Source organism: Pseudopipra pipra, chromosome 4, assembly GCF_036250125.1.
Source record: "Pseudopipra pipra isolate bDixPip1 chromosome 4, bDixPip1.hap1, whole genome shotgun sequence".
Lineage (NCBI taxonomy): Eukaryota > Metazoa > Chordata > Aves > Passeriformes > Pipridae > Pseudopipra > Pseudopipra pipra.
In genome coordinates, this window is record NC_087552.1 from 14,860,658 (window position 1) to 14,885,615 (window position 24,958).

The 24,958-nt window shown below is 40.0% G+C and overlaps 1 protein-coding gene across 3 annotated transcripts in view; it reads right to left on the reverse strand.

Moving 5' to 3' along the window:
* Positions 1-3,352: 3,352 nt before the first annotated feature.
* The window catches only part of SLC10A7 (solute carrier family 10 member 7), a 148,176-nt gene continuing 126,570 nt past the window's right edge, over positions 3,353-24,958 (reverse strand). For all 3 annotated transcript variants that reach the window (XM_064651720.1, XM_064651719.1, XM_064651721.1), the window contains 2 exons: positions 10,347-10,492; positions 3,353-7,073 (listed from right to left, as the gene is read on the reverse strand). In XM_064651720.1, the coding sequence (XP_064507790.1) occupies positions 7,029-7,073; positions 10,347-10,492 (191 nt within the window). In that variant the 3' untranslated portion in view covers positions 3,353-7,028. The remainder of the gene's footprint in view (positions 7,074-10,346; positions 10,493-24,958) is intronic.

Genomic DNA, 24,958 nt, shown 5'->3' on the forward strand with positions numbered 1-24,958 from the left:
TTTGAAGAATGTCCCAATAGATCCTTAAAATGGGATTATTTGGGAACACTGATGTGTGATAGTATAGCTCTACACAGCTCTTTATGCTCTTTGTAATCAGAGAGGTTACACGTTAATGTTTCATGTCACAAATACGTGTTACCTGAACAGAAACATGATAACAGTCAGGCTCCGCAGACCACAACACTTCTGTTCTGTTCCCCTGGCTCGCACAAAATTTCACGTATCACAATTCCACTGTGTTTTTACATTTGGAGAGGCCAGCAAGTGGGGAGTTTGTGAGCACAGGGTGGCATGGCCCTGCTCCCACGCTGCTGCTCACGCCGCTGTGGGATTTGGCTCCGGCTCGGGGAGAGATCCATGCACGATGCTCCCAGACAGCCGAGCTGGAAAGACACAGGCTTCTCACATTAACACTCCGTGAGCTGCATCAAAGAGAGTTACCATATTAGCTGGCTGAAATTGTGTCATACTCTTATTTTAGTATGCTATTATGCCTCTGGGATATATTTTATTTATCAGAGAACTGGACCTAAACAGATGTTGTAGCTGTTTTCTAAAAAGGGCTTTAGGCAACTCACTGTGAGGTACTTGAAAGAGCGTATGGTTTGGGGAAGGGGCAGAGTGAACGTATGAGTCAAATAGAGAACATGCATCTTTTTTAGTGCTAAGCCACTATTTGGAAATTACAGCTAATTTTTCAGACAAAAAGTGACCTAAAATAGATTTTAAAAAAATTGTTTTTTGCAATTTTTATACAGAAAAATGTCTCTAATTTAAAACAATATTGTGAAACGGAATGAGCAAGAATTTGCTGGAGAACTTGGCAAAACGTATCAACAATTGTATGGGATTGCCCAAAGGACTGATAGTGACTACAGTGGATACAGCAGTGAGCTGCAGGCCAATGTGCATGCGGGTCTTTCCTTCCACGGGAGCTGTGAGTCCTAATGAAGAACACAGGAACGATAATTTGCATGGGCAAAGTTCCTGTTCTTCAGTGTCAGCACAAAAAGCCGAGTTCTGCTTCCCCAAGCAGCATCTTGGAAAGCTTCCCTGGTTTCTTGGCTACAGGATGGAGTCTCTAAGAGAGCTCGGAGAGCAGATGAGAGCATCATCTTGGTGAGACACAAGGAGGTTCAGATAGGGACAACTAACTGGGAGAAGTTAAAAAAAAAGGGGGGGAGACTTAGATTGATGATAGGTAAAAAGACATTTTATCATGCGTTTCATCAAACAGTGTTGACAAGAAGTGGCAAAACTACACAGGGAGGGCACCAGGAAATAAAATAATTTTGTAACATCTTGGGGATGGGTAGTGCAGCAGACAAAGGACACCAACAGGGAAGGACTGCAGTCATGGTGCTAAGAAACAGAGGGAGCACAGAACTGCAAAAGCTTTTGTCAATAGAATTTCATACCCAGTTATTGTCACAGGACTCTCAAATTTTATTTCCTGCATTTATTTTGGCAAAAGGCCAGCTCTCACATGACCTCTATAATTTTTTTAATCCTATCAATGAAATTGTCTTTCCTTCAAGGAAGGCCATTTTCTTCCCTTTCAAGGCAGCTGATTTCCCTTAGAATTTTGAATCGCTTCATAAGAAAACTGACCACAAATATTAAGTTTTCTCTTACAGAGATGAACCAACCCCACCATGCTAACATCTGCAAGACTTTGATTTTGTGACTATTATATTAGATGGTGCCCACTCACAGAGGAGACCACCCAGAGGCTTTTTTCCTTCTTCCTAACTGGGTGAAAAATGGTTGCACCACGCAGCAATTTTGAACACAGGTAAAGAGTGGGCAATAAATACGCACCAGCACGGGATCCTCAGGAGATGTGTGGCCTCTTCTGTGTGCTACAGCTGCTGGGTGTTGGCTGCCTCTCTGAGCAGGGATCACAACCAATTTCTAATCTCATGCCTGCTTCTGCGGGGCAAGCTACACAGTCAGGGTTCATTTGAACCTACCAGATAGTTTAAAAATTCACAGGTTATTTTGTTTCTCAACAAATCCAGGTGTTGGGATCAACTCAGCAGGGCTCTTTTCTGCATAGCAATTCCGAAGGCCTTTGATTTACCTTCCTTCCCTGCCCAAAACTGGTCAGCAGGGTAAGTGGCAGGGAGCAGAGGCTGATTCAGCAGCAGCTATTGCTAATTTTCTTGTCACTCTATAGGTCACTGGCTCGCAGAAATCTCTGTGGAAATGCATCTAAAAGCATTTTGAAAACTTGGCCTCCACTGATGAGCAAATTAAGTGGTGACTCATGCTCCGATCAGCTCCAGACTTGATTACTGCAATTTGATGGACTGAGAAGCTGATATTCCACCAAGACTGCAATTTGCTTAGGGGAGGAGCCGAGAGACCTCATTGGCACCAGTTGTTTCCAACACAGGCATCTCTCTTGTCCTTTTGATCACCAACAAATTTGATTTCACTTCTCACTGAAGACCTCACTCTCCATCCTTCTCTCAAGAGGACAATTCAGAGGCTGCTTCCATGACCTCTGCTACACCTAGAATCCAGCAGGAAGCAGACCTGCCTGGAGCAACGTCTCACATCTGCACTTCTCAGCATTGCTTTCTCTTGCTTTCTCTAGTCCTTCACAGTTAAAGCCATCGGTAAGTCCTTGTCCATGTGACTGCAGAAGATTACTTACCGTCCTGCAGGGTGCCCTCTGTTGAATGAAAGAATTTTACAGGAACCATTCACGTAAACTTTGAAGAGTTGAAGTCAAAATGCCTCCTCAAAGAAGGCATGGTCTAATTATCACAAGGGATAACGTGGTTGAAGCAAGAAAATGGCAAAGAGGAGACAATATCCCTTGTCTGACACTGTCCTGACAGGATGCTTGGGAGATTGGGGCTATCCATGGAAATAGGCAGCCAGAAATAGAGATTCAGTTTGCAAGATGCCGGAGAGGGCAGGCCACCAAATCTAAAGTAAAGTACTCTTCATTTACTCTCGTCATGTGCTACATTATCCCTGAGCTTTGTTAGAACAATGGCAGGGCTCTTCAAACAGCTTCCCTGGGGAGACTGCTCTGCAGCTTAACAACCTTGCACTGGAGATGTACAAGTGTAACCAAGGGCAGAATTTAGTCTCTTGTCTATTTAACGTGTTTGCGAGGGACTGCCTGTGTTTCTGGCACTTTATAATAATAGTAATAAAAATGCTTTTGGATTATAACGAAATGGAGAAACTATGATTTAGCCCTTTACTGTGCTGTAATTCCCAAACGCATTAACATCTATTTAAGTGCAAAATAGTCTAGTTTACAAATACAAAGCTGTGATTGTCTGCGGTAAAGCTTCTGTATGAGATTATGATTCAACACAAAACACAATTCAGTGTCTGAAATTTTACTTTTAATGGCAGAATAACATCAAAAAAAAGTAGCTCTTTCTCCATATGCAGTCTTGCAAAAAAATGTATACCAGGGACTTGGTCCTTTCTAGTCATTTCTACATATATAACTGCTCATCTCTTATGCACGTATGCACTTGCACATAAATCAATGTGCTTGCAGACAGACCATATTTCATCTTGCCTTCTAACCTCCTGCTGTCAAGATATTTCCACAGAAAACCATACACAAATAAAACTAACAGCTCCCTCTTCCCTGACTGCCAGAGTAACATAGGGGACTACTTCTGTAAAACCAAGCTGCTGGATTACTCTCCTTCTGCTCTGTGAACAAGCACAACTGTGCAGTTTCTGCTGAGACTGCCTCTCTGTCACATAACCTATTCACACTAACTAGAGGATCCATAAGAAAAAACACAGCCACACTTTTGATTTTAAGTACATTAAAAATTATTTATCTTGGTAAGATAAATTACTGGAGTCATCAAAAGCTTTTCAGTTTAGCGCACAAAAGAGGGAAATAACATGTTTGAGTAACTCAACACAAAGTGCTAACATTCCCTGTGACCTCTGAAGTGCTGTTTTCTTGTTTGGGTGGGTTTTTTTACCTCTGCTATCATTAGATGGGATTGTAGAGATGCAGAAATAAGAAATGTTGATGCTCAAGAAAATCCTCATGTTTTAACATGGGCAAAGCTCTTGTTTTGCCTGATTATGTTTAATAATGGTTAAATTTAAAGCCAAGAAGTGGAAAATACTTCAGAACTGTTCTAATTCTTTCCTGAAAAACTGTTTGGGTTCAATGAATTAATTTTCAGTTGATGACAACTGGCAATATTCTGAGGACTTTCTTTCCCCAAGTTCATAAAATATTTCCATACAGTTCATGGATTTTTTTGTTTTAAAAAACAAGCCAACAGTTTAAAAGCTCACCCAGAAAAGAATGAAACATAGATAACAGAGGTAAAATTTGACCTAGAGGATCAGTAATTTTATCTTGTTTTCCTATTAACAAAATTAAATTCAAAACCATTCTGTTTATTAAAGACATATAACAAGTCATAAAACAAACATCTCAACAGTCTTTAAACATAACAAAATTGATGTGCATAATTAAGTTTAAGTATGGATTTAAAATACATATTTCAGTTTTGCTTTATATTCCCTTTAGACCAACACCTCCAACGCTCATACACAATATTCAGGCTGCTCCGAGCAATCAAAAAGGACTTTGTAAAGACTCCAACAAAGCTACACCATAAAACAGTTTGAAATATTCTTAAACGTGGAAAAAAAATTAACAAAAAACAAAGGATGTGTTCAGTGGAAAATAAGCAAGTTGTTGGATGTACTGAAAGTCAGAGATTCAGTACGCAGAGGTAGCTCAGTAGGGGTACCTGCAGTGTTCTGACTATTCAGCATTGACACAGCCACAGTCAGTTACTGTCTGCTTGAACTCTTCCCATATATTTTGAAGAAGTGAACACTCTTTCTGGGCCTGTTGTTCTGCCTTTCATAACCAACAGAAAGAATCATCAATTTCAGTGGGACTGGGATCGAATCTTTATATACTCTGGAAATTCAGGTTTATGGAAACAGAACAAAAGGACACTGTCCTGAGTCTGAAAGCAGTCCCCTGCTGCAAGGAAGGTTTTTAAGCCCATAGGAATTTTTTCCCATATGGAGCCAGTAACCACTTAACATGCTTAGGGAAGGGGAACCTTCCATTTGGCCCAAGCACATGCATGCTATTCTCTCCAGTTCCCCACAGGTGGATCTGACTGTGCTATCTAGGGATGCACTGATCAAATCCACAAGCTCACTGCCCACTGCCCATCTCATCACTGGCCAGTGAGCAGAGAGCACAGCCCAGGGGGACATGGGCGCTGGACAGCGTCCCTCAGCCCTCTCGCCTGCTCAGCAGGGAGAATCGATCCCCCTCCAGGGAATGAAAGAATTCCGCATGCTGCCACCTCCCACACCTTTGTCACATGGTCGTTTTATTGGTGATGACAATTCTGAGCAGGGTGATGCTGTCAGCATACCCCGTAGATTCTCACACAGACGGCAACAGAGACTGACCGTCTGGTAAAGCACCGAGGATTGGTACCAGATTACTTTCCTGTTTTTCACAGGAATAACAGACTAGAAATAACAGACTGGGTAAACCAAGCACAATATTTTTTCACTAAGGCAAAAGGATATGAATTTCACATGCCTGTTGTCACACAAAAGATCTTTAGCTTGTGTAAGCGGCTACAGCCGTATCAGAGCTACAGTAATTTATATTTGCTAAAGATCTGCTCCAAGGTGTTTGCACTCAGTTGCACCATTAGCTGCAGTGTTAACCATGACACACGTGGAACTTCTGCATTTATATCGATCCAAGTTTGACCTATTTCTTTAATTACTTTTAATACTTTAATGCACCATTGCTAGCACACTTTTTGCACATGGGTACAGCTCCCAGTCTGGACTATGTACGTTTCTGAAATCTATCCAGACAAGATGCATTGCTGGCTATATGTTTAAATACATGCCTGGGTTCCTTTCTCTTCAACATTTCTCTTATAAATAGTATTTCATATTCTTTTGTTATATAAGTTTATTAAAAAGAGTAATATAATTTTTAAAAAGTTGTGGTTGATTGTCAAATGAGCTAAGATAGCATTTCTGTTTCTCTAAGGATCCTTTTAATTACAAAAAAAAAAAAATTGTCAAGTTTCTTGTCCTCACAAGGTATTATTCATTACCAATGCAGCAGTAAAGAAAACATAGCTTGGCATACTACAATAAAGGCTCTGTTTCAATATTAGCATCCTAAATTCTGTCACTGCAGGTCTCCATGCATTGTACCAGGGGAAGGAAAAGGAAAAAAAGGAAACCAAAAATTTGTTTTCTTCAGGGATAAATTACAAAAAGATCTCCTAGCTGCAAACACAAATACTTCACTCAGATCCCAAGCACCAGACCATTTCTTTGAAGAAGCTTATGAGGCATTTAAGACATACAATGGCACAATATCATACAATGGAATTAAAAGAATTTTCTTGAGAAACCATTAACTTTGAAGGAATGTCTAGACAACTGTGTCAACAAATGCAAATGATTCATGCTTCTCAGCTTCTATCCAATGGATGGCCCCATGCTGAGTATACACAAACTCAGAAGAAAAAGGCATGTCACAGTCATATGACTAGGGAGTGTAACAGAGTCACACAGAAATTCAAGTCAATCTCAGAAAAAAACCTTCAGAAAGCTCTTCCCCATGGTAAGCCAGCAGTGGGATAGGCTTCTGGTCATTTTGGCGAGTTTAAAACAGAGACTTACAGCTGGTGCACCTTGGCTTCACAGCAGGGGCAACGGAAGAAACAGCTGTCAGTCATGACCATTCACTTGGTTAGAAAAATAAAAAACTAAAGACTCCAAAATACTGTACAACCTCTTGCAGTAACCAACGCAGTGGCTTCTGGAAACAATGCTTTTGCCAAAAATGCATCTGTAAGGCACTTAACAGGTATCTTCTAATATATATATATATATATAAAAATAAAATATGCACTGAAGCAACATTCACAAAACCCAGTTGTCTCAATTGTCCATGTGTACAGTATAGTACATATATACATTCACTGTGACACAGGCCATCTCCACAATTATACCTTCACGGGTGCTTTGGGCTGCCTGGTTAACTTCAGTGCCTGCAAACAGCAAACAAAACAGTCACTCTTTATATTTTTAGAAGACAACCAACAGCACAAGAGAAGATTTTCATTTATAAGAGGCAACAAAATGCTGCATGTACTTCTGGGAGGTTGAGAGAGGAGTCAGCACGGAGCTGATGGGCCACTCTGGGTTCTGTGATGATGTTTCTGTCTCTGATAGCCCATCCCAACCTCCACATACACAGACAGCCTTCAGAGAGGAACCACAAGGGCTATGCCATTAGCACCAGAGATGGAAGAGGAGATGGGTCTCAGATGCCTTTTAGAAAGCAACTATTTGGAGCCCACTCAAACTACTTGCAGCACAGAGCTTCTGACCCGTTTAGGGAAAGTGTGCAAAGAAAATTTCTACCAACACCTTTGTGTTCCCTGGCTTCCTTCCACATGGCTCGAAGCCTGCTCAAAGGATAGTCATTGCTGCAGTGGTGGATGCCACGCACCTCAGTGTTTATACCTTCCTTCCTGAGGAATAAGCCAAGATCCACCAGTCCAGAGGTGATCTTATGCCAGGGGACACCTGATGATTTTGTAGCTGTAGTCTACTGCTGCTGAAGAAGAGAAAAACCCCATGCCTTTATTTGATGGCAGGGTCCAGCTCTGTTTTCCCCACAGAGTTGGCCAACTATGGTAGCTGAGCTATTTATTCAGTGTGAGACAGAAGTTCAACTCAATGACAGATGATCATGCTTCCAGTTTGGAGGAAGCAGCCTCTCTAACTTAGGAGAGAAATGTGATAGGTTTAAAAGGTGTTAGGTTTTCAGCTGCTCCTGTATACCAATGTGGTCACTCTGAAGGATGCTGACTGTTGGTGTGCTCTGCAACAAAAAAACTTGGTGCTTTCTTGTGCAGGATGAATTGGCCTGAGTGAGAGGGAAATCAGTGACATTTGCAAATTCCTAAAATTTAGGACCTCCATTTTCCTTAAGTCTTTTGGGTGAAAAGCCCTGACAAACTGCCATTTGTCTGTCAAGGGCGAGACTTCTCATCTCCAGAGGGTTGGCTAAACAAGCAATTTGCAGTCTGAGAGATGTCTGATGGGGATTCTTATTGTAGATATTAACCTTTAATATTGTACATTCAAAGCTTGCAAGCACTGCTTGAAAATCACTCCAGCAAAATGTAAACCCTTAAAAAAAAATCCAAACCTTTAAAAAAAAATAGGCTATATTCCCCTCAGAAACACCAGTATTTAACTATTGTGAAATCCAGCTGCTTGAGATTAGTCTTTTGGATATTATTCAGCAAGAGACTTTGGAGAGAGACATCATTCCACATTTTGTTTGGGGAAACAATTTTTTAACTTTGTAGTTTGGCAGATTCTGATGCCATATTTACAAACTAGAAATACCTTAGTGTAGATGAACTTCTAAATATTTAAATTCAATTTCATACAACCAGATCACATGTACTATCATAATTAAGTAAGAATGTCACTGCAGTTGAGTACTGTGACTGGATAACCGTCTCCCCCTGCAAGAGAGATGCCAAAATGAAGCCAAGGTGTTTGTAGAAAATAAACATCAAGGGTGATGATGACATGTTTATTTTCAAAGCGGGAGACCATTATCCAGTCAAAACATTCACTTCTATTATACTTATTGCAACTGTACCAGACCCAACCTCATTGATTTTTTTCAAAGAGTAATTAAAATAACATTTGTGAATAATACAGAAGACCAACTGAAGAAACTGCTGCAACAGAACAACAATCCCCCAAAGTGGTTCTACAGTAGCATTACAGTCTGATTAGCACAGGAGGTTTATTTGATGCTTAATGAATAAGAAACTAGTGCTGGTGAACTGTAAATCTCTCCAGTGCTAGTTGACTGTTCTGATGCTCTGTTTAAAGGCTGTTTTAAGTTGCAGCAGCTGACAGCAGCCCCTAAAGGCCATTACTGCCCTGAGGATCAGGGAGGTCTGGATGAACTCCAGCTCCACTCCTGGTCTTGGCAGTAGAGAGCAGTGACATGCTGAAGAGAAGTCAGCATTGCAGGGATTGTTCTGTCATTGAATCAACTTTAGGTTATCTTTCTGCAGGAGTAGCATGGAATTTTCTTTATACAACCTGAAATGCCTCCTGAAATTTCTGATTAAAAGAAAACCCATGACTTTCAGATGGTTGGATAAATGATATTTGACTCTCAAATTTCCATTTTTGGAGGCTAAGATCAGTATATCTAAAAAAAGGTCTGATTTCTGAACTCAGTTCCTGAAAACTGAGTTTTCCTGCTTTGTACAGTTCGGGTAACACATGAAAATCACTGATTTTTAGAATTTTAGCATTCAGGTTAGCAAGGTTACTTTAGTGGAGTGAAGCTAGTGAAATGACAACCTGTTGGGTTTTGCTGAAAATTGGAAATATGAGAGTTATAAATAAAATTTCTACACTGGTAAGTGGAGAATGTGGGGTACTGGTGAAGCTGGGCTTCCCACACTATGAAGCATCACCGAAACTGGCTGTCAAGGCTGCTTCAGTTGCCACGGCTTGATCTTTATTAAAAAGACAGCATTAAAATCTATTCCATGGACTAGCTTTTTGCAAGGTGGTTACTACTATTCTGAGAATCCAACTAAAACCAGTGCAATTATTTCATATAAATCACAGAATGGCTGTCAGATATCAATGCCTTCAATTTGTACTGAAATAAGCATAATTTGAATCAGTGATATTGGTGCCAAACCATCTAGGTTAGTCTATAATCCTACAAGCTATCCCATGTCATAATTTTGGCATGAAATGCGATGCACTAGACTGCTGTAGACTTCTTGCTATTGCAAAAGGGTGACCCAAGTTAAAAGGTGTTTTCATCCTACTTCAATCCAGTTCAGAAAGTGCCCTCATTTTATCTGATTTGCCCAGCTCCCATTCCAGTGGACACCTCTCTGTCACTTCTCCATAAAGGAGATCTAAAGCTGTGACAATTAGCTCAAGGTGGATCCATTTTTATGGGGCATATTCTGAATTCATAATTCGAATGAATTTTTTATTTGAATTAAGCATAGAAGTCTAACTTCAAGCTTTTAACTTTTTCAGAGTCTTTTCAGCCCCCTTTTCAAAGGGGGATAAAGTTCAGCACTTTTAATTTGATACTGCTCTGACTATCACTGTCACAGGGGAAGCAAAGAAACAGAAAAATCCCTACCACAGGATCACCAAGAAGGAACCTGAGGAGTTTAGGACTTGTGTTCAGGTATTTTTTTTTCCCCATAGCACAATTTCCATTATAAATGAAATCCAGGAATTCTTACCTTTTGCCTAGAAACCATCCAGGATTTTATCGTTGGTACCAACAGGCTGCCAAGAAGAATCTGAGCAGGATGATAGATGAGCAAGGGGACAGAAATTAAGGACAGGTGCTCATAACCTGCAAATACAATCTTCAGCATGGGAATCCCTGCAGGCAGAAAAACAGGAGACAGACTCTCAGCTCTGTCTTTGAGCTCCAGATAAAAGCAAAGCATTTTATGTTACCTTGACATTTCACCAAAAAAAGAAAGAAACCCAAAAGAAACCAAATGAAGACTCAGAAGTTTGATATATTAAAAAATCCAACCTAAACCAGCAAGAACATGAACACAAAAAATACACAGCAGAGAAAGTTCTGTGGCAGAAAGGGAGGAATAGGGAATGCCATAAAAGATCTTTTCTAACTATGCTAATAGTTGTCAAACTGCTGCTGCAGGCTTCACACACAACACATTCTGCTATAGCATGACTGTTCAGTTGCTGAGCATAGGTCCCTACTGCTTATTTACTACTTCCTCACACTGTGCTGTTTTGTGTTCGCATGACTGTCCTCCATCCAACCTGCCCGACTCCTGCTTGTGACCTTTCTTCAGTCTGTTCACCACTGCAGAAGGGTCATGTTTTCCTGGCACACTCCCTGCCAGCTGGTGAGCACCCAAATGACAGCCTTCCCTGCTTTGACTGATTCATGCAGTCAAGGCAGAGTCAAGCATTCTGCAGGTGAGTGCTCACATCTCTGCTCTACCTGTGTGTTTCAGAAGAGAGAGAGCACAAGAGAGAAAAGGTTTAGTAAACTGAGTGAGCAATAAGTGCTCATGCCTGGGAAGAGTTAGGCAGCAGCTGCAGTATGAAGCTGGCAGATGCAGAAAGAAGTGAGTGTTGAGAGCTAAAGATGGGCCATTTTTCCTCAGAGCTTGATTTTGCACTCCACAGCGCTAATTTTTTTAGATAACTCCATGCATAATCTTCCCATTTGATGATATGATAAGTAAAATTAAATGTCATTCAGTTTTCCAGTAATGAAACCGATTAGGTTTACTTTGAACACTGTATCGTTCAAAATTATCTGTTTAAATCTTGGAACTTTGCTACCATGCTCCACAAAGTGCAGGTGTGGGCAAAACCTGCAACCAGCTCTGTCTTGCCTGACCAGATATTTGCATCGTCACCAACAAGAGCAGCTGGAATTCCTCAGGAGCCTCCTGAGAACATACCTTATTTTCTCCCTCATCCCAAACGTCATTCTCGGAATTTTCTGCCAGCATCAACCTTGCAGTGAAGCAGACTAAACACCACTTCCACAGAGCTCATCAGAATGTCCCATAGAATGACAGAACAGTTTGGGTTGGAAGGGACCTTAAAGACCATCCAGTTCCAAAACCCCTGCCAAGGGGACAACCTTCCACTAGACCAGGTTGCTCAAATCCCCATCCAAACTGGCCTTGCCTTGTCTCCTTTCTCAGCAGTGGCAAAAAGCTGAGCTTTGTGCCACATGCCCCTCCATTTCCCCATTAGCAGATGTTTCAGCCAAAGTTGCCACGTTCATGTAAACTTTTCTTTATATATTGGATAGATTCCCGTCCCCAACACCCTTTCAGGTTTCCCTTCATCAAAGTTGCCTCCTCCCTATGTGAGCAAACAGCTTATTTGTTGAATATTCCCACTCGACTAGTGCCCCACTATTGCTGACGCATGACTAGGTTTGCTGAAATCTTCATGTTTCCACAGCACCATTTCTTGTAACTATTTCTATTAGCTTCATCACATTACACCACTAAAAATCTCATCCCCATGCTAGTAGCCTTTACTTATGGGGGTATTTCCAGGGAACGACCAAATCAAATCAATAAGGGCTTGCATGCTTAATTTCAGTATTATAATTACCTTCGAAACATCATGAACCTATCACACCATAGGGGTGCCTATTATTAACAGTAATTTCTGGGGCTTGGGAATAGATAGTATTTGGATAGAAATTAAATGGGCATTTTCATTACACCAAGACACATAATTTACTTCATATGCCCATCATTCTGTTTTTTTCAAACAGATAAAGGTTTTATTGCCTGTTTTCAAGTCTCAACTTGACCCTTGTGGGTCCTTTCCTATTCTCTAATCTCAGAAAAATATATGAGAGTCTCAAGCTATGAACTTGCTATATTTATGTGTGTAAGATGGTACCTGGTGTTTTGGTAGTGCAATTTCATCCACAGATCCAAAACCACTTTACTAAACTGAACGGGGCTCCTACAGAGAGTCAGAAACACTACAATGACCAGCCTAAGATCACACTAATGGCAGAGACATGAACAGAATGGACCCAAAGTGACTGAGACACGTTTTAGATTACTGTACGTTTTCTGAAAGAAAAGATAAGAAATTCCAGCCTAAAAGGTAAATTCTCTAGAGAAAAGCTATTTCAGTAAACTAGGAAAAGAAAATTAAAGTTGTCAAATATAAATACAAAATACTATAATTAGTGTGACAATATAATTAGATCACTGGGTGGAAAGAGGTTCTTAATTCACAGCTTGTTTAAATACATGTCACAACAATAGGTTCCTGTAAGCTACTAAATGTGCAATTAAAGTTCCTGTTATTTACCAGGAAATGCTAACTGGGGAAAAGAAGAAATAATTATCATTTTTGCATGTAAGGAATAGTTCAATGGAAATTGAAAAAGCCCTGTTGCCTTATTAGGCACTTTCTGATTTTTAATTCCAACTCAGCCAGTCTGCAACTCTCTCAGAAAATATTTCATGACAGATCCGCATGGTATAGTCACAAATGCTTGTGTCAGTAACATTATCATAAAGCTAAAAACAAAACAGCATGGATTTTATTTATTTTTTAAAATGTTGTCTAAACTTTTTAGTAGCAATATGTAGTAACTGAAAGCATCAGTATGACCGCTAATATTTTCCAAATATATAAAACTCATGCAAACATCCAACTAGGAAAAACACGCTTTAATAGTTACTTTCCCTTCTCTTAGAAAACCTCAAACCTATATTTTTCTTATACATATGAGACACATGGGAAAGAAACGAAACACAAAACAACAAGAAAACCCAAACCAAAGGAAAATCAAATCCCAGCCAAAGGAAGAAAAGTGACATTGTAATGCTTGGGCTGATGTTGTATGCTGAATCTTAGCCCATTATGCATTTTCAAGCTGAGATTATGAACTAGCACTAGGAGCAGCTATAACAAAAACACTGACTGGAACAGGAGTAACATGAGCAGAACTATGACAGAACTAATAAAATAAATGAAATTTGTTTAAATCTTTCAGGAATGAAGGTGCTAAGCAAAATGGTTATCTTTATTTTGGTCTGTTCACTGCTCTTTTCCTCATCTTTTATAGCATATTGCTTCCAGTGCCAATGGAGTGTGATAGCTACACTGAGTCCAAGGCAAGTAAAATTCTGCACAAGATCAAGTTACATATATTAAAAAACCCAGACCACTACTTTAGGCTTCAGCTTCCTCAAAAGTACATGGCAGCTACTCCCTCTCCCCACGCCCCAATATTACTCAGGTATTTATCTGCCATCTGGAGCATTAAGGCTGCACTCACATGTACAAAGAACAATGCCTGTAAGGATTTTGTTTTCACAGAGCCATTAATCATCCTTATCTGCATTTCAGGGTAAGTGGACTGACTTCTGTGGGTCTTCATCTTGACTGGCACTGGAGGAGGAATACTAGCATTATCAGTTTCCAGATAATATTTTCCTTAAGTTTAGGATTGCTGCCATGGTCTGAAGGCTCATGCCTCATGCCACAAACACCCATTCATGCTGCTGTGGTTTAGGAAGTTTCAGGCTTCCGGCAGCCTAATTCAACTCCTCTGCCAAAGACTCTCACTCACAACATATCGTGAGACCTGAATGACAAAGTTTTTTTCTATGGTTTGGTGCCAAGTTGGGCAGCTTTGCTCATATTAGGGTTTAACAAGCTATTGAGTTGCCAAAATCTTTTAAAGAGCTTTATTGCATGAATGTGTGTCCATCTCTTGGAGCAGAGCTGACCAAACATCATGACAGGCACGAGTAAGGTTTGTATTCCATCCTCCTCCAAAAAAAGAAGGAATGTGGTATCCAGCTGGATTAGAAAGCAGCACCTCACCTGACCAGGAATACAGACAGCTGTAGCAGAAGGGAGGAAACACAGAGATCATTCCATAGATATCCCTTTCAAACAAGAGCATTTTTAACCCAAATTTCCCTCTTCCCCTTTGCCTGGCTATGTTTCTCCTACCAGTGCATGTTCCCATCTTCCTCATTGCTCTTTGGCTCTTTTTCCATTTGTATTTTCTTCCTTCCTCCTTTTCCCTCCTGTTCTCCACTCCCATGTTTCCAGTCTCCTCGAGTTTGCTTCCCAAGACCTTTGATTCAGATCATTGCAGCAGTGTAAATTTTGGGTGCTTCCACTAAAATCACTAAGCTCCACTAAAGGCAGCGGGCACTGACATCACAGTCCCACTGCAGCCAAGAGAAGATACAGAGTACATTTCATTTTTCTCCCTGTTTGCATAGTCACTCAGCTCTTTCTTTCACATAAGCACTTTGCAAACCTGAGGAACAACTAGCAAGAGAAACACTGTGTACCCGTGACCTTCAGCCAGGGCAAGGAAGAGTGAGAGGACTGCTCGTACAGTCCAGCACAGGAAAGTCCTCTTTGCTCTCCATTGCTCCAGGGTGTTCCAGTTTGGCTCCAAGGCTGTGGTGTATCAGCCCTGGCCAAAGGCCTCTGTTTCTTTAGTAGCCTGCACAACTGAGAGCCATTTAATCCTTCCTCCAGCTTTGCACACAGTATAGCCTCCCACATCCACCCCTTTCCCCTTTGCTACTTTCCCATTTCGTAGTCACCTTCTTAAAAGGCCCATGAAAATATTATGCTGCACTTCACTACATTTAGTTAACTGTAAAATAATAATAATAAAAAACCCTAAAATATTTGAAGGTATTTTTAAGATAATTTAAATATAGGACTCTTTTCATCTAGCTATCACCGCAGTAATATAAATGAAGCAAATTAATTTTAATGCTCCAAGGTACTGATTCTGTGTCACTGTCACTGACAGGATCCAACTAGACTTTATGAGATGGCATTTGACTTTATGGAAGTGAGCACTATGCACGCATTTACAATTTTACAGGGACTTTAAGCTGTCATGCTGAAAAATGTTTATAAAACATTAATCAAAAAATGCCTCTTTAATACAATGCATTGTCTGAAAGATGTTAGAAGGCACATATTGTAAATGGATTCTTTTTCTGACTAAAGTAATTTCTACCAAAAGCCTTTCCCCACTGCTATACAAGTACACAGTGTGGAGAGATAAAGAGCACTTTCTCAGCACATTACTACCTGATCCAAACACTTGGGAAATCACTAATGTACAGCATGCCATATTTCCATGTCACACATGACACATTTGTCTAAAATTACCCAACAGAGTTTGACATTGCAGCATATTCCTTAGCAGAGCTTTCAACTGACATCTGCCAAGTAAGAACTTCAAGTAGGAGCTTTCTTCTTCTAACAAGCAAGTAAGAGTTTTCTTTTATCCTATACCCATGATGGAAGTGATAAAACAATAAGTACTGGAAATCAGGGGGTTTTTTTCTATTTTAATATGTTTATTTTATGCTCACTGGATGTGTAAGCTCCCCTTAAAGCACTGTTTCATCATTTGCTGTTTTCTATCACATTGCAATGGGTTCAGAGAACTTAATAGAACATTTTTATTACCACTGAAACACAGGCCATTATCTCTCATACCCAAAGCAGAATTATTGCTAGATGCTCTACTTACATACTTCACCATATAGGTTTTTTCTCTTCAGTGTCTTCATAACAATTTATCCTAAAACTTTACTGCTTACATTACTGACACACATTCCACAACACAAAATGCTGCAGCATTTGTTCTCAGGAAAAGAGATTTGGGGCAAAGCAAAGAGGTCATCACTAGGGCTGTGGAACCACCCAGCATTCAGGAATCAGAACGCCAAAGAACCCTCACAGAGAGGCAGTGGAAATACTTGGAAGAAAAGGATTTTCACCTCTTCCTTCTACTCATCTATGCATTTCAGAACTCTCAATTGCCACAATCTTCAAGTGCAATATATAAAATGAATCAAGTGTATGATGGCAGCTTCTCTGATGCTCTCCATGCTACTCTGTTTCTGGAGGATCCTCTCAGGGGTAGATGTGAAGAAAACGTTATTGGACAAACAGCTCTTTCTTTTTTCAACTAAGAAAAGGCCTGTAAAGAGGGGCATATATTCCATTAAACTGCCTCTGAGCTGCCAGAGCAGGGGGGTTCTGAATTTAGCATGCAAAGAGAGCGCCAAATAAGCATCTGAAATTTTACCACCAAGTTTCAGAATAGCACTGCATGCAGCCCAGTGACTGCATGGTGGGAAAGCGTGGTGAGGTTCAGGCAAAGTCCAGTTTAGAGGATCAGAAAAAAGTTGTTCATGCAGAGAGCTACCAGAACAGCAAGTTGCTGCTAATCTCATTCTAACACTTTCTTAAGGGCTTTCCTGTTTCTTCCCAGACAAATCATTGTTATGGTTAGTTTTAAGAAGACAGAAGTTCATACACTATTCCTGCCCTCAGTGAAGGCTAACGAGGGATAGATGATGTTCCTTGCCCCCATTCAGACTCTGTTAAGACATACTGGGATCACGACAGGAGAAGATGCTTTTGACAGATTAACTTATTATGGATTCTTTTTCCTCCATCTATGCCCTCCCCAAGGCATGCCCTGAATTCAAGTTGAATGTGCTTCCCTCAGGACCAGTTTCTTTCAGGTATGGGAATAGCTGAATAATATTTGATAACACATAACAATACAAGTATTTGCTTGCTACTGAGTATTCCCATTTCAACCAAAGAAAGTACCTTCCAATGTAACAGGAAATCCCATTACAGTAGAGGGAAAACTGTGTCTTTTTGCCCTCATACATGCTGTAGGAAAACTTGTGCTTAAAATATTTTCAGGGAATAAAGACTTTTTTTTCAGTACATTTTCATATTTCAGGTCAGTGACAAGTGTAATGGAAAGCAAAAAACACGCTCACAAAGTGGTAAAAACAAACGTCTGAGGGGGAGATTTCACAAGGAACTGTGAGACATTAAGGGAGTCTGGAAGAAATGCAGGAGAAAACTGCAAAATGGAGGCTTGTCCCAGCTCAGTCTGGAGGTCTGCACGGACCCTAATCTTCAAAAACATTTTCACCTTCATCCTTCTCCTTGGGAAAGAATAATGATTTATCTGAATATCCATCATGCCCTCGCATTACATTAAGTGATTTACCTCTTTTGCAGGACTAGAACTATTGGGAAGGCTCTGCACCGAATCAGAGATGTGGTCATATATTGGCCGTAGTTATGCTGGGATGCAAGAATTTACACTATGTTATATGAAACTGGACTGGTCTAACATTCAAGTGAAGAAGGAGAACCTAATATGCTTTGAATGCTTTCACTAATTCTTTTTCTTCGGGTAACTGGCTCACTATATTCATCACAGAGATCAGTAATTCAAGTGCAATGTAAGTACAGTTACTAGGGAACAGCACATCTTGATACTATCAAAGTTTTAAGTAAGTAAAATTGTAAAAGCTGGGAGGAAAAGAAAGAAAGTAGAGTTTGTCTATTTCTGGGTTTTCAAAGGCTGCACTCAGATTGGAAGTGATGTTTAATGAACAACATAGGCAATCTTACCAGCTGCTAACAATGAAACATTTAACACCAACAACTGAAAACTAGTGCCTCAGACTCCAAACACCTCCACCTGTCTGACAATATGATGGTAGTAGCAAATAGTTAACAGGGAATTCAAGAATTATTTGAAACATTGTAAGTCATATTTTATATGTGACTTACCCTTAATTTGGCATCACAATGTGGGCATAGCAATGTTGCAAGCTGATACTCACACTTCAATGCTTTTATTGAATGTTGATAAATTAATAAAATTGAATTTTATTTTAATGTTTGGATATCAGCTCACTCTTCATACACATCACTTACTCAAGGCACAAGGTAAATTACAAATTGACTATCAAAGTTCAAATGAACAGAATTTAAACACTTCCTTCCCTTCTCTCTATAATTCTTGTAGCCAACATTTTTTGAAGGTTTAATAGGTGAGAACTACTAATGAAAGGAATTCTGGACAAAGACTGACAAGTGTCCTAAAAACATGAAGTTGAGATAACATTAATTTGATTATTTCCTTGAACATTACTGCCCTCTCCACACAGAGCTGAGGCTAAGATTTCTCAGCATTAAAGTTTTGGTTGTATGGATTTTATTTAAACATATTGTTAAAAAAAACAGTAAAAACATGCTTTATAGTTGTTCTTATTATATTTGTAAGCAGGGACAGCCTGTTTCATAGTATCTTTTAATTATATTTTTTTTAAAGCTTTTTTCCACCTGAAACCTTGATGCAGAGGAAAACATGAAACACAAATTCATTATAAATGATAAACAGGGAAAACATTTCTTTTCCTAAAGAAAAAAACATTTGTTAGGAATACCAGCATAATTTTTCCTTTCTTCATCTGATTTCTGTGGCCAAGAAAAGGAGATAAGAGGCCAGAAAAGCTTAATGCTCCATTAGGGAAGGCATTTTGGGAAAACAGCTCCCTACCTAAAAACACTGAGGGATATTATTTCCTATTCTAAAACTCTGCAGACAAGTGTTACATGCTTGCAGTGGTCATGGCAGCTTTTAGAGGTGGATCCCTCTTGCAGACTACCAAACTGTCCTGTAACAGGAGATTTCTAAATTTTGCCCCTGCTGTTGATTTTTCACATCTTCGCACCCACTGCTTTGGAAGTGTCTGGAGTCAGCAGCTCAGCCTGGCTGCCAGAAGGTGCACTGAGAGCAGCAAATGTAGATGCAACTCTCTCAGGGAGACTCAACATCATCTTCAATACTCAGCAGCTTTAGTATGGGTGACACTTGTAGCCTCTGCCAGCTTGAGGTAAAAAAAAAATATCTTGAGTCATGTCCAAACATGGATCTTCCCAAGGGTAACCTGTCAGCTGTCTGCTGAATATAATGTAGTTTCTTAAAGTAGATAAATTAACTTTAACTGGTTTTGGTAGGGAGGGAGAGCTCTTGTGTCATTATCATTTTACAGATGGATATGTGTGTTTATTTTTTTTTATTTCAGTATAAAGAGGAATGAGCTTGCTGTCATTAAAAACCTGCAATCTGGTTTTTAGTGTCTGATCCAATTATGTGTACATCTGGAAAGACACACAACCAAATAAATAATTGGAGAGGTGCAACTCTGAAATGACAATTGTTATTCATCGATCTCTTTCTGCAAGTCGAGATTGAGAGATGTAAACTTCAAGTGAATGAGATCTCCTGGGTGAGATTCTTCAGTTCAAACACAGTAAACAACTGTTGTCCTCTGATGCACATTTTAGTACTGCTGGAGGCAAACTTTCTAAATATTAATAAAAAACCTATACAGATGAAAAGGAAGCCCTGGGAGCTGGTACAGAATTTCTTGCCACATTCTAAGTCTAATCAAAGAAACATATGTTTCAGGTCAGAAAAGAAAGGAGATTCCCTAATTTACTCTAGTATTTCCCCTTCTTGAATCACAGAGAGGTCAAAATTGAGTAAACTGCAACAGATTAGATATACTAGACTGTGATATTTGTGGTTAAAAACCAAAGGAGAGTCAGGTATTCTATGCCACTATAACTCACTGGACTATGCCATTTCCTGCTTCCAGACTGGCCTGCCAGCACATTTCCCTCCTGAAAGTACAGCCCCTAGGGATGCTCTGGTCTGAAAGAGGCAAATGCATGTGGGGCCAGCCACATATAAGTAACAAGGGAAAATATTAGAGATGCTCTGGCACAGACTACCCCAGCAACCCCAGCCTACTCCAAATGGCCAGTCTGAATTCTTGTGAAAACAGCCCCCTCTAAGTAAGTGGTGGATTAAGTATTACAGAAATGTTTACACATGAAGATGGTATCTCAGCTCAGAGCAGATTTGTCTGTGCAGAACACTCACCCTATTCCAAGTTACAGAAATCCTCTGTCTGTATTTCAGTTTGCTTATATTCTGATATATATACAAACATATCTGTATAACATCTTACATAGCATATCTATATATATTGAGTAAACTATATATATAAAACCATGATTTTGCAGCTGTATTGAAAAAAGGCAATAGCATTTCCCAGGTATTATTTGGAGTCTACTGAGAAAGAAGACATGGCAATTACTTGGTAATAACCTAAATAATAATACTGTTTGGTAATAACCAACTGTTGGTTCTAGAAGACTGCTGAGCTAGGAAATGTGATCCACCTGTCCTCAAGCTGTCCTGCAAAAGAAAGAGAGAAAGTGCAGTAGATCCAGGTGCTTCTGCTTTTGCTCTCTCCACTGTATATCTCATGTAACACAAATCCCTGGGTTCTTATATTCCAGAGACAGAGAGGGGAATTACAGAGCTGAGGAAAAAGCCCAGCCAATCACTTGCTGCTCCTCACAGACAAATGCTGGGCAAAGACTGAAGTGATGACAAAAAGTTTTCATATTGGCCCAAAGAATCCCTGTATCAAAACTAAGTCACTAAGCCCAATTCTGCAGGATCCCAGAAGCAGGAATGAGAGAATATCTAACTCTCTGGCAGTGGTGGGGGGTACAGACACAGCCTTTAGAAGACACTCATTTTTTGAAGCATATTCCTCCCATCAGCCTCCCTTCTGCCCCAAGGGCCAGCACCCACCAGTTCTAGGCAGTGGAGTAGCCAGATCATTTTTACATACAACACCCTATCAGACATCTGGGGAAGCAATGAGACTAAAAGTCTGTGAAAGATACAATATGCAAACTCAAGCATATAAACTAGTAACACCAAGAAATACAACAGGATGCCAGCAATAATGTCTGCTGTTCAACACTCATAGGAAAGCTCTGAAAGTAAAAGACAGCATCAAGAGTCTTACTCTTGAAAACTTTCAGAGAGCAATAACCGTGACTATTTTCTATAGCTTTATGTAAAAGTCAGAGGAACTATTCACACTTTTATAGCTTGTCACAATTAGTACCTTGATGAATAACTGCCTTAGAGGACAGTTCTCTGCCAAGAGCAGAGAAAAACTACCATATTTCAAGAATACCAGAGAATAGCCTGAATACTCAGGGCAATGTATCCGATCTGCCAACTCACTTTTTATTACAGAATTATTAAGAGATGCCTCCTTTTTAAAATCAACATTATCCACCTTTTATCTTAACATGAGTTAGAACATTTTGGCATTTTTCTATTTAAAGGTGAAAGGTGATTATCACAACACAATAAGAAGAGCCCGCACTTGATTAGTACAGCATTTCAATACATGATTTATCCTGAAAAATTTTATACAGAGCTATCTGTAGAAAGCATGAGCAAACTACAGGTAACTGTGAGCAGATTGGAGCTATATGTGAGCATGATGCACCCTGTCACACTGTGCAGCTGGGGAGCCTGGGGGAAGGTACGGGCTGTAAACTCCTCACAGACAATTGAGTTGTCTCTGAACCTACTTGTGCACTACACCAGGTCTTTTAAGAGTTGTTCAAATACTACCAGTTGTCTACTCATGCAGTAAGAAGCTGAGTATTTAAAAAAATGAATCTGAATTAAATTAAAACAACACAAAAGAAAGTTAGTGTTTTGGCTATTATTTCTAAAATGAACTCTATTCTTTCCTGAAAGTATTTTGTAGCCTAGAAACTTTGATTGCATTACTTTCAGAATTCCATGGTGAAAGAACTGCTACTTTGTTAAATCCAAATGAGGAAAAATGCACTCTCCATCACAAACAATACCCTGATCTTATTATAAGGTGGGGTTATTATTCTTGTTCTGTTTTGTTTTACCAATCTGCCGTTCATCATATCTACTGTATTAATATTTGCCCTTGTGATAGCCAACATAGGTAGCAATACTCTGATTTTTGCTGATAAACTAATTTCACATAATAAATACCAAGAATTAAAGTGAATATATTTTTTGACAATCCTGTATTTTAGAGTTGTAACTCGTAGCTGGAAATTCACTCTCTGAAAAAAAATAAAATAATGTTCTGTATTTGGCTGCAACTTTTGTGTAAGTGCAAGCAACAACTGCAGTATTTTTTAAATGAGCCACAGTGATAGCTTTGCACTTCCTTGAGGCCTCTTCTTTTCTCACTGAATGAACTCCAGGGAATGGCATCATGTCGGGCTTTCCAGATGGATTATGTGAAGCCATAGCTCAATGTCATTTTCAATAGCAAGGCTCATAATTAAAGGTCAAATAGTCACTTCATCTGCAATCAATCAATAGAAGAAGTACTAATACTAAGTACTAATCAATCAATGGCAAATGCACTAATAAAAGCCATGCATCAAATGTCCGCATATGTGTGTGCTCACATGTACTGTGCATATATGTGAGCAGGGAGAGGGAGAGAAAGAGAACAAAGTGTGGGTGAAAATGCCAGAGGGCATTGTGGATACTGTATTTATCCTCGCTCCTTTTAAGTTTATATCCTGCTCCACTCATCAGGTGAAATACAAATAAACATTAGTTTTTCTGCATATGCGATGCCCTGTGTTCAAAAACCTGCCAAAGCACCCACCTCCACACAGAAATATGGCTTATGTTCCTAACTAAGGAACACAAAGGCACCTACCCTGTGTAATTTGTCCTTACACAAACACGCCCTGCACTCTGATCTTTGAGACAAAAAGTGTGTCAACTCTTTTGTCTACAAAATAAAACCCAGCATATGGGAACAGCACTCATCTCCGTGCAGAGCAAGCACTTATTCATGGATTCAACAGTGGAAGTGGCAGTTGGCCTCATGAGCATGCACTGCATGGGAATTAGTTGGTTTCATAATATGGTGTGGGAGAAAGTGACTTACAAAAGTCTTCTCGTGCCTCTCCTATTACCACTTCTAAAGCTTTAAAGCTGTCAGCTCTTCTCCCACTTTAGTCTGTGCCATTCTAAGCTCCCCAGGGAATGGGCCAGACGTACCTATTTGGAGTTTCACCTGCCAAGCTGAGAGAAATCAGTTTCAAAGCGAAAGAACGAGTGTTGGGCGGTCACTTAGACACTACCACGCTCCACAACGGATGTGAAATGAGACCCTGAGCCGTGTTTGTGCTTTCAAGCATTGCAGTGACAGAGGGAGAGGGAAAAGCTCCCTCCACTATAAGCAAACAGAACATCTCTTGTTGCATGGTTTATAGTAAACACTTAGGGACAAGTAGAAATGTGCCAGAACAACAAAAGAGTAAGGGCCAAAATGCCTATGTCTGTCTTGTTGCTGCTAAGATCAGGGTGGACAAGAGTGTTCTGTGGAAAGATTTAAGTGCCATTCAGAAATGGCTAAGCCTTAAAAACAAATTAGATCTACTCTGCTTCCACCCTTCAGTGAAGGAAAAAATGCTACCTCTGCTTTGATTAACATTCCTGTTCACATCATCAGCTCGGGGGCACATCGCATCACTCTGCAGCTTTGTTAAACTCGATCCTCCTTATTTTCATACAAATGTGTCCTCATACAGCTCTACCTTATCTGGAACTGGTACTAACACCAAACAGAGTAAAATATCAATGGTCCCAAAACCAGTCAGCTTGAATCCGATACACAGTGGGCACACCTACGTAGCACACACATGGTGTAGGGGTGCATACAAGAGAGGCAGGGACCTCAGGCTTACCAAGGATGGGCTCCTAGATACTGCCAAAAGGAGCATTTCCCCATCCCTCTTCCAGGATGACTGTAAAGCAGTCTGTCCTAAAGCTGACAAACAGAACGGTCTGCAGCCAAGAAACAGCCCCGCAGTGCTGCGTTCCAACATCTACCTGTTTCACTTCAACTTGCACACTTAGTCATGAGACATCTGTATTAGGGAAAAAAGTATCTATGGCTGGGGAGAAGCTGCAGGACGCCTTGAAGTCAAGGTGGCCAAAGTATTTTTGCTGGTGTACTTGGGCAAAGAAAGGTGCAAAATACAAAACCTGACTCATGGGGCTATGCTAATGAGAGCAGTAGCTCAGAATTGGGGAAATGTGAGCCAGAAAGTCAAGGGAGATAGGAATTTTGAACTAAGTTCTTCTAAAGGAATAAAAAAACATAAAAAATGGAGCATAGTGGCAGAAGAAAAGTGAAATTACTCAGCTGTGTGCATAGAGTTCAGGTCAAGACAGGCTGCATGAGAATGCTTGGCAGGGTGAGTAAAAGAAATGAACAGTCCTCATCTTTTTCTGGGTGATGGCAAGCCTCCTCCAGGACTTGAATTTTTAAAAAAAGCTTTCTGCTTATTTTCTTAGTGTCATGACAAGCTACAGTAATATTCAACAGAGCATATATATAACTGTTTTCACTGGGGAGGGAAGGGGAAACTTAAACATTTGTGCTGTTAAACACAACCAGCATCTCCAGTCTTTGTTCTGTAGTATCACAGTTGTGTCCTAGGTTTATATAAACCTCCAAATACCAAGCATAGTAGCACATTATGACTTACATGTGCAGCTGCTTTCTACAAATATAAGTGTAACTGTCCTGAATAC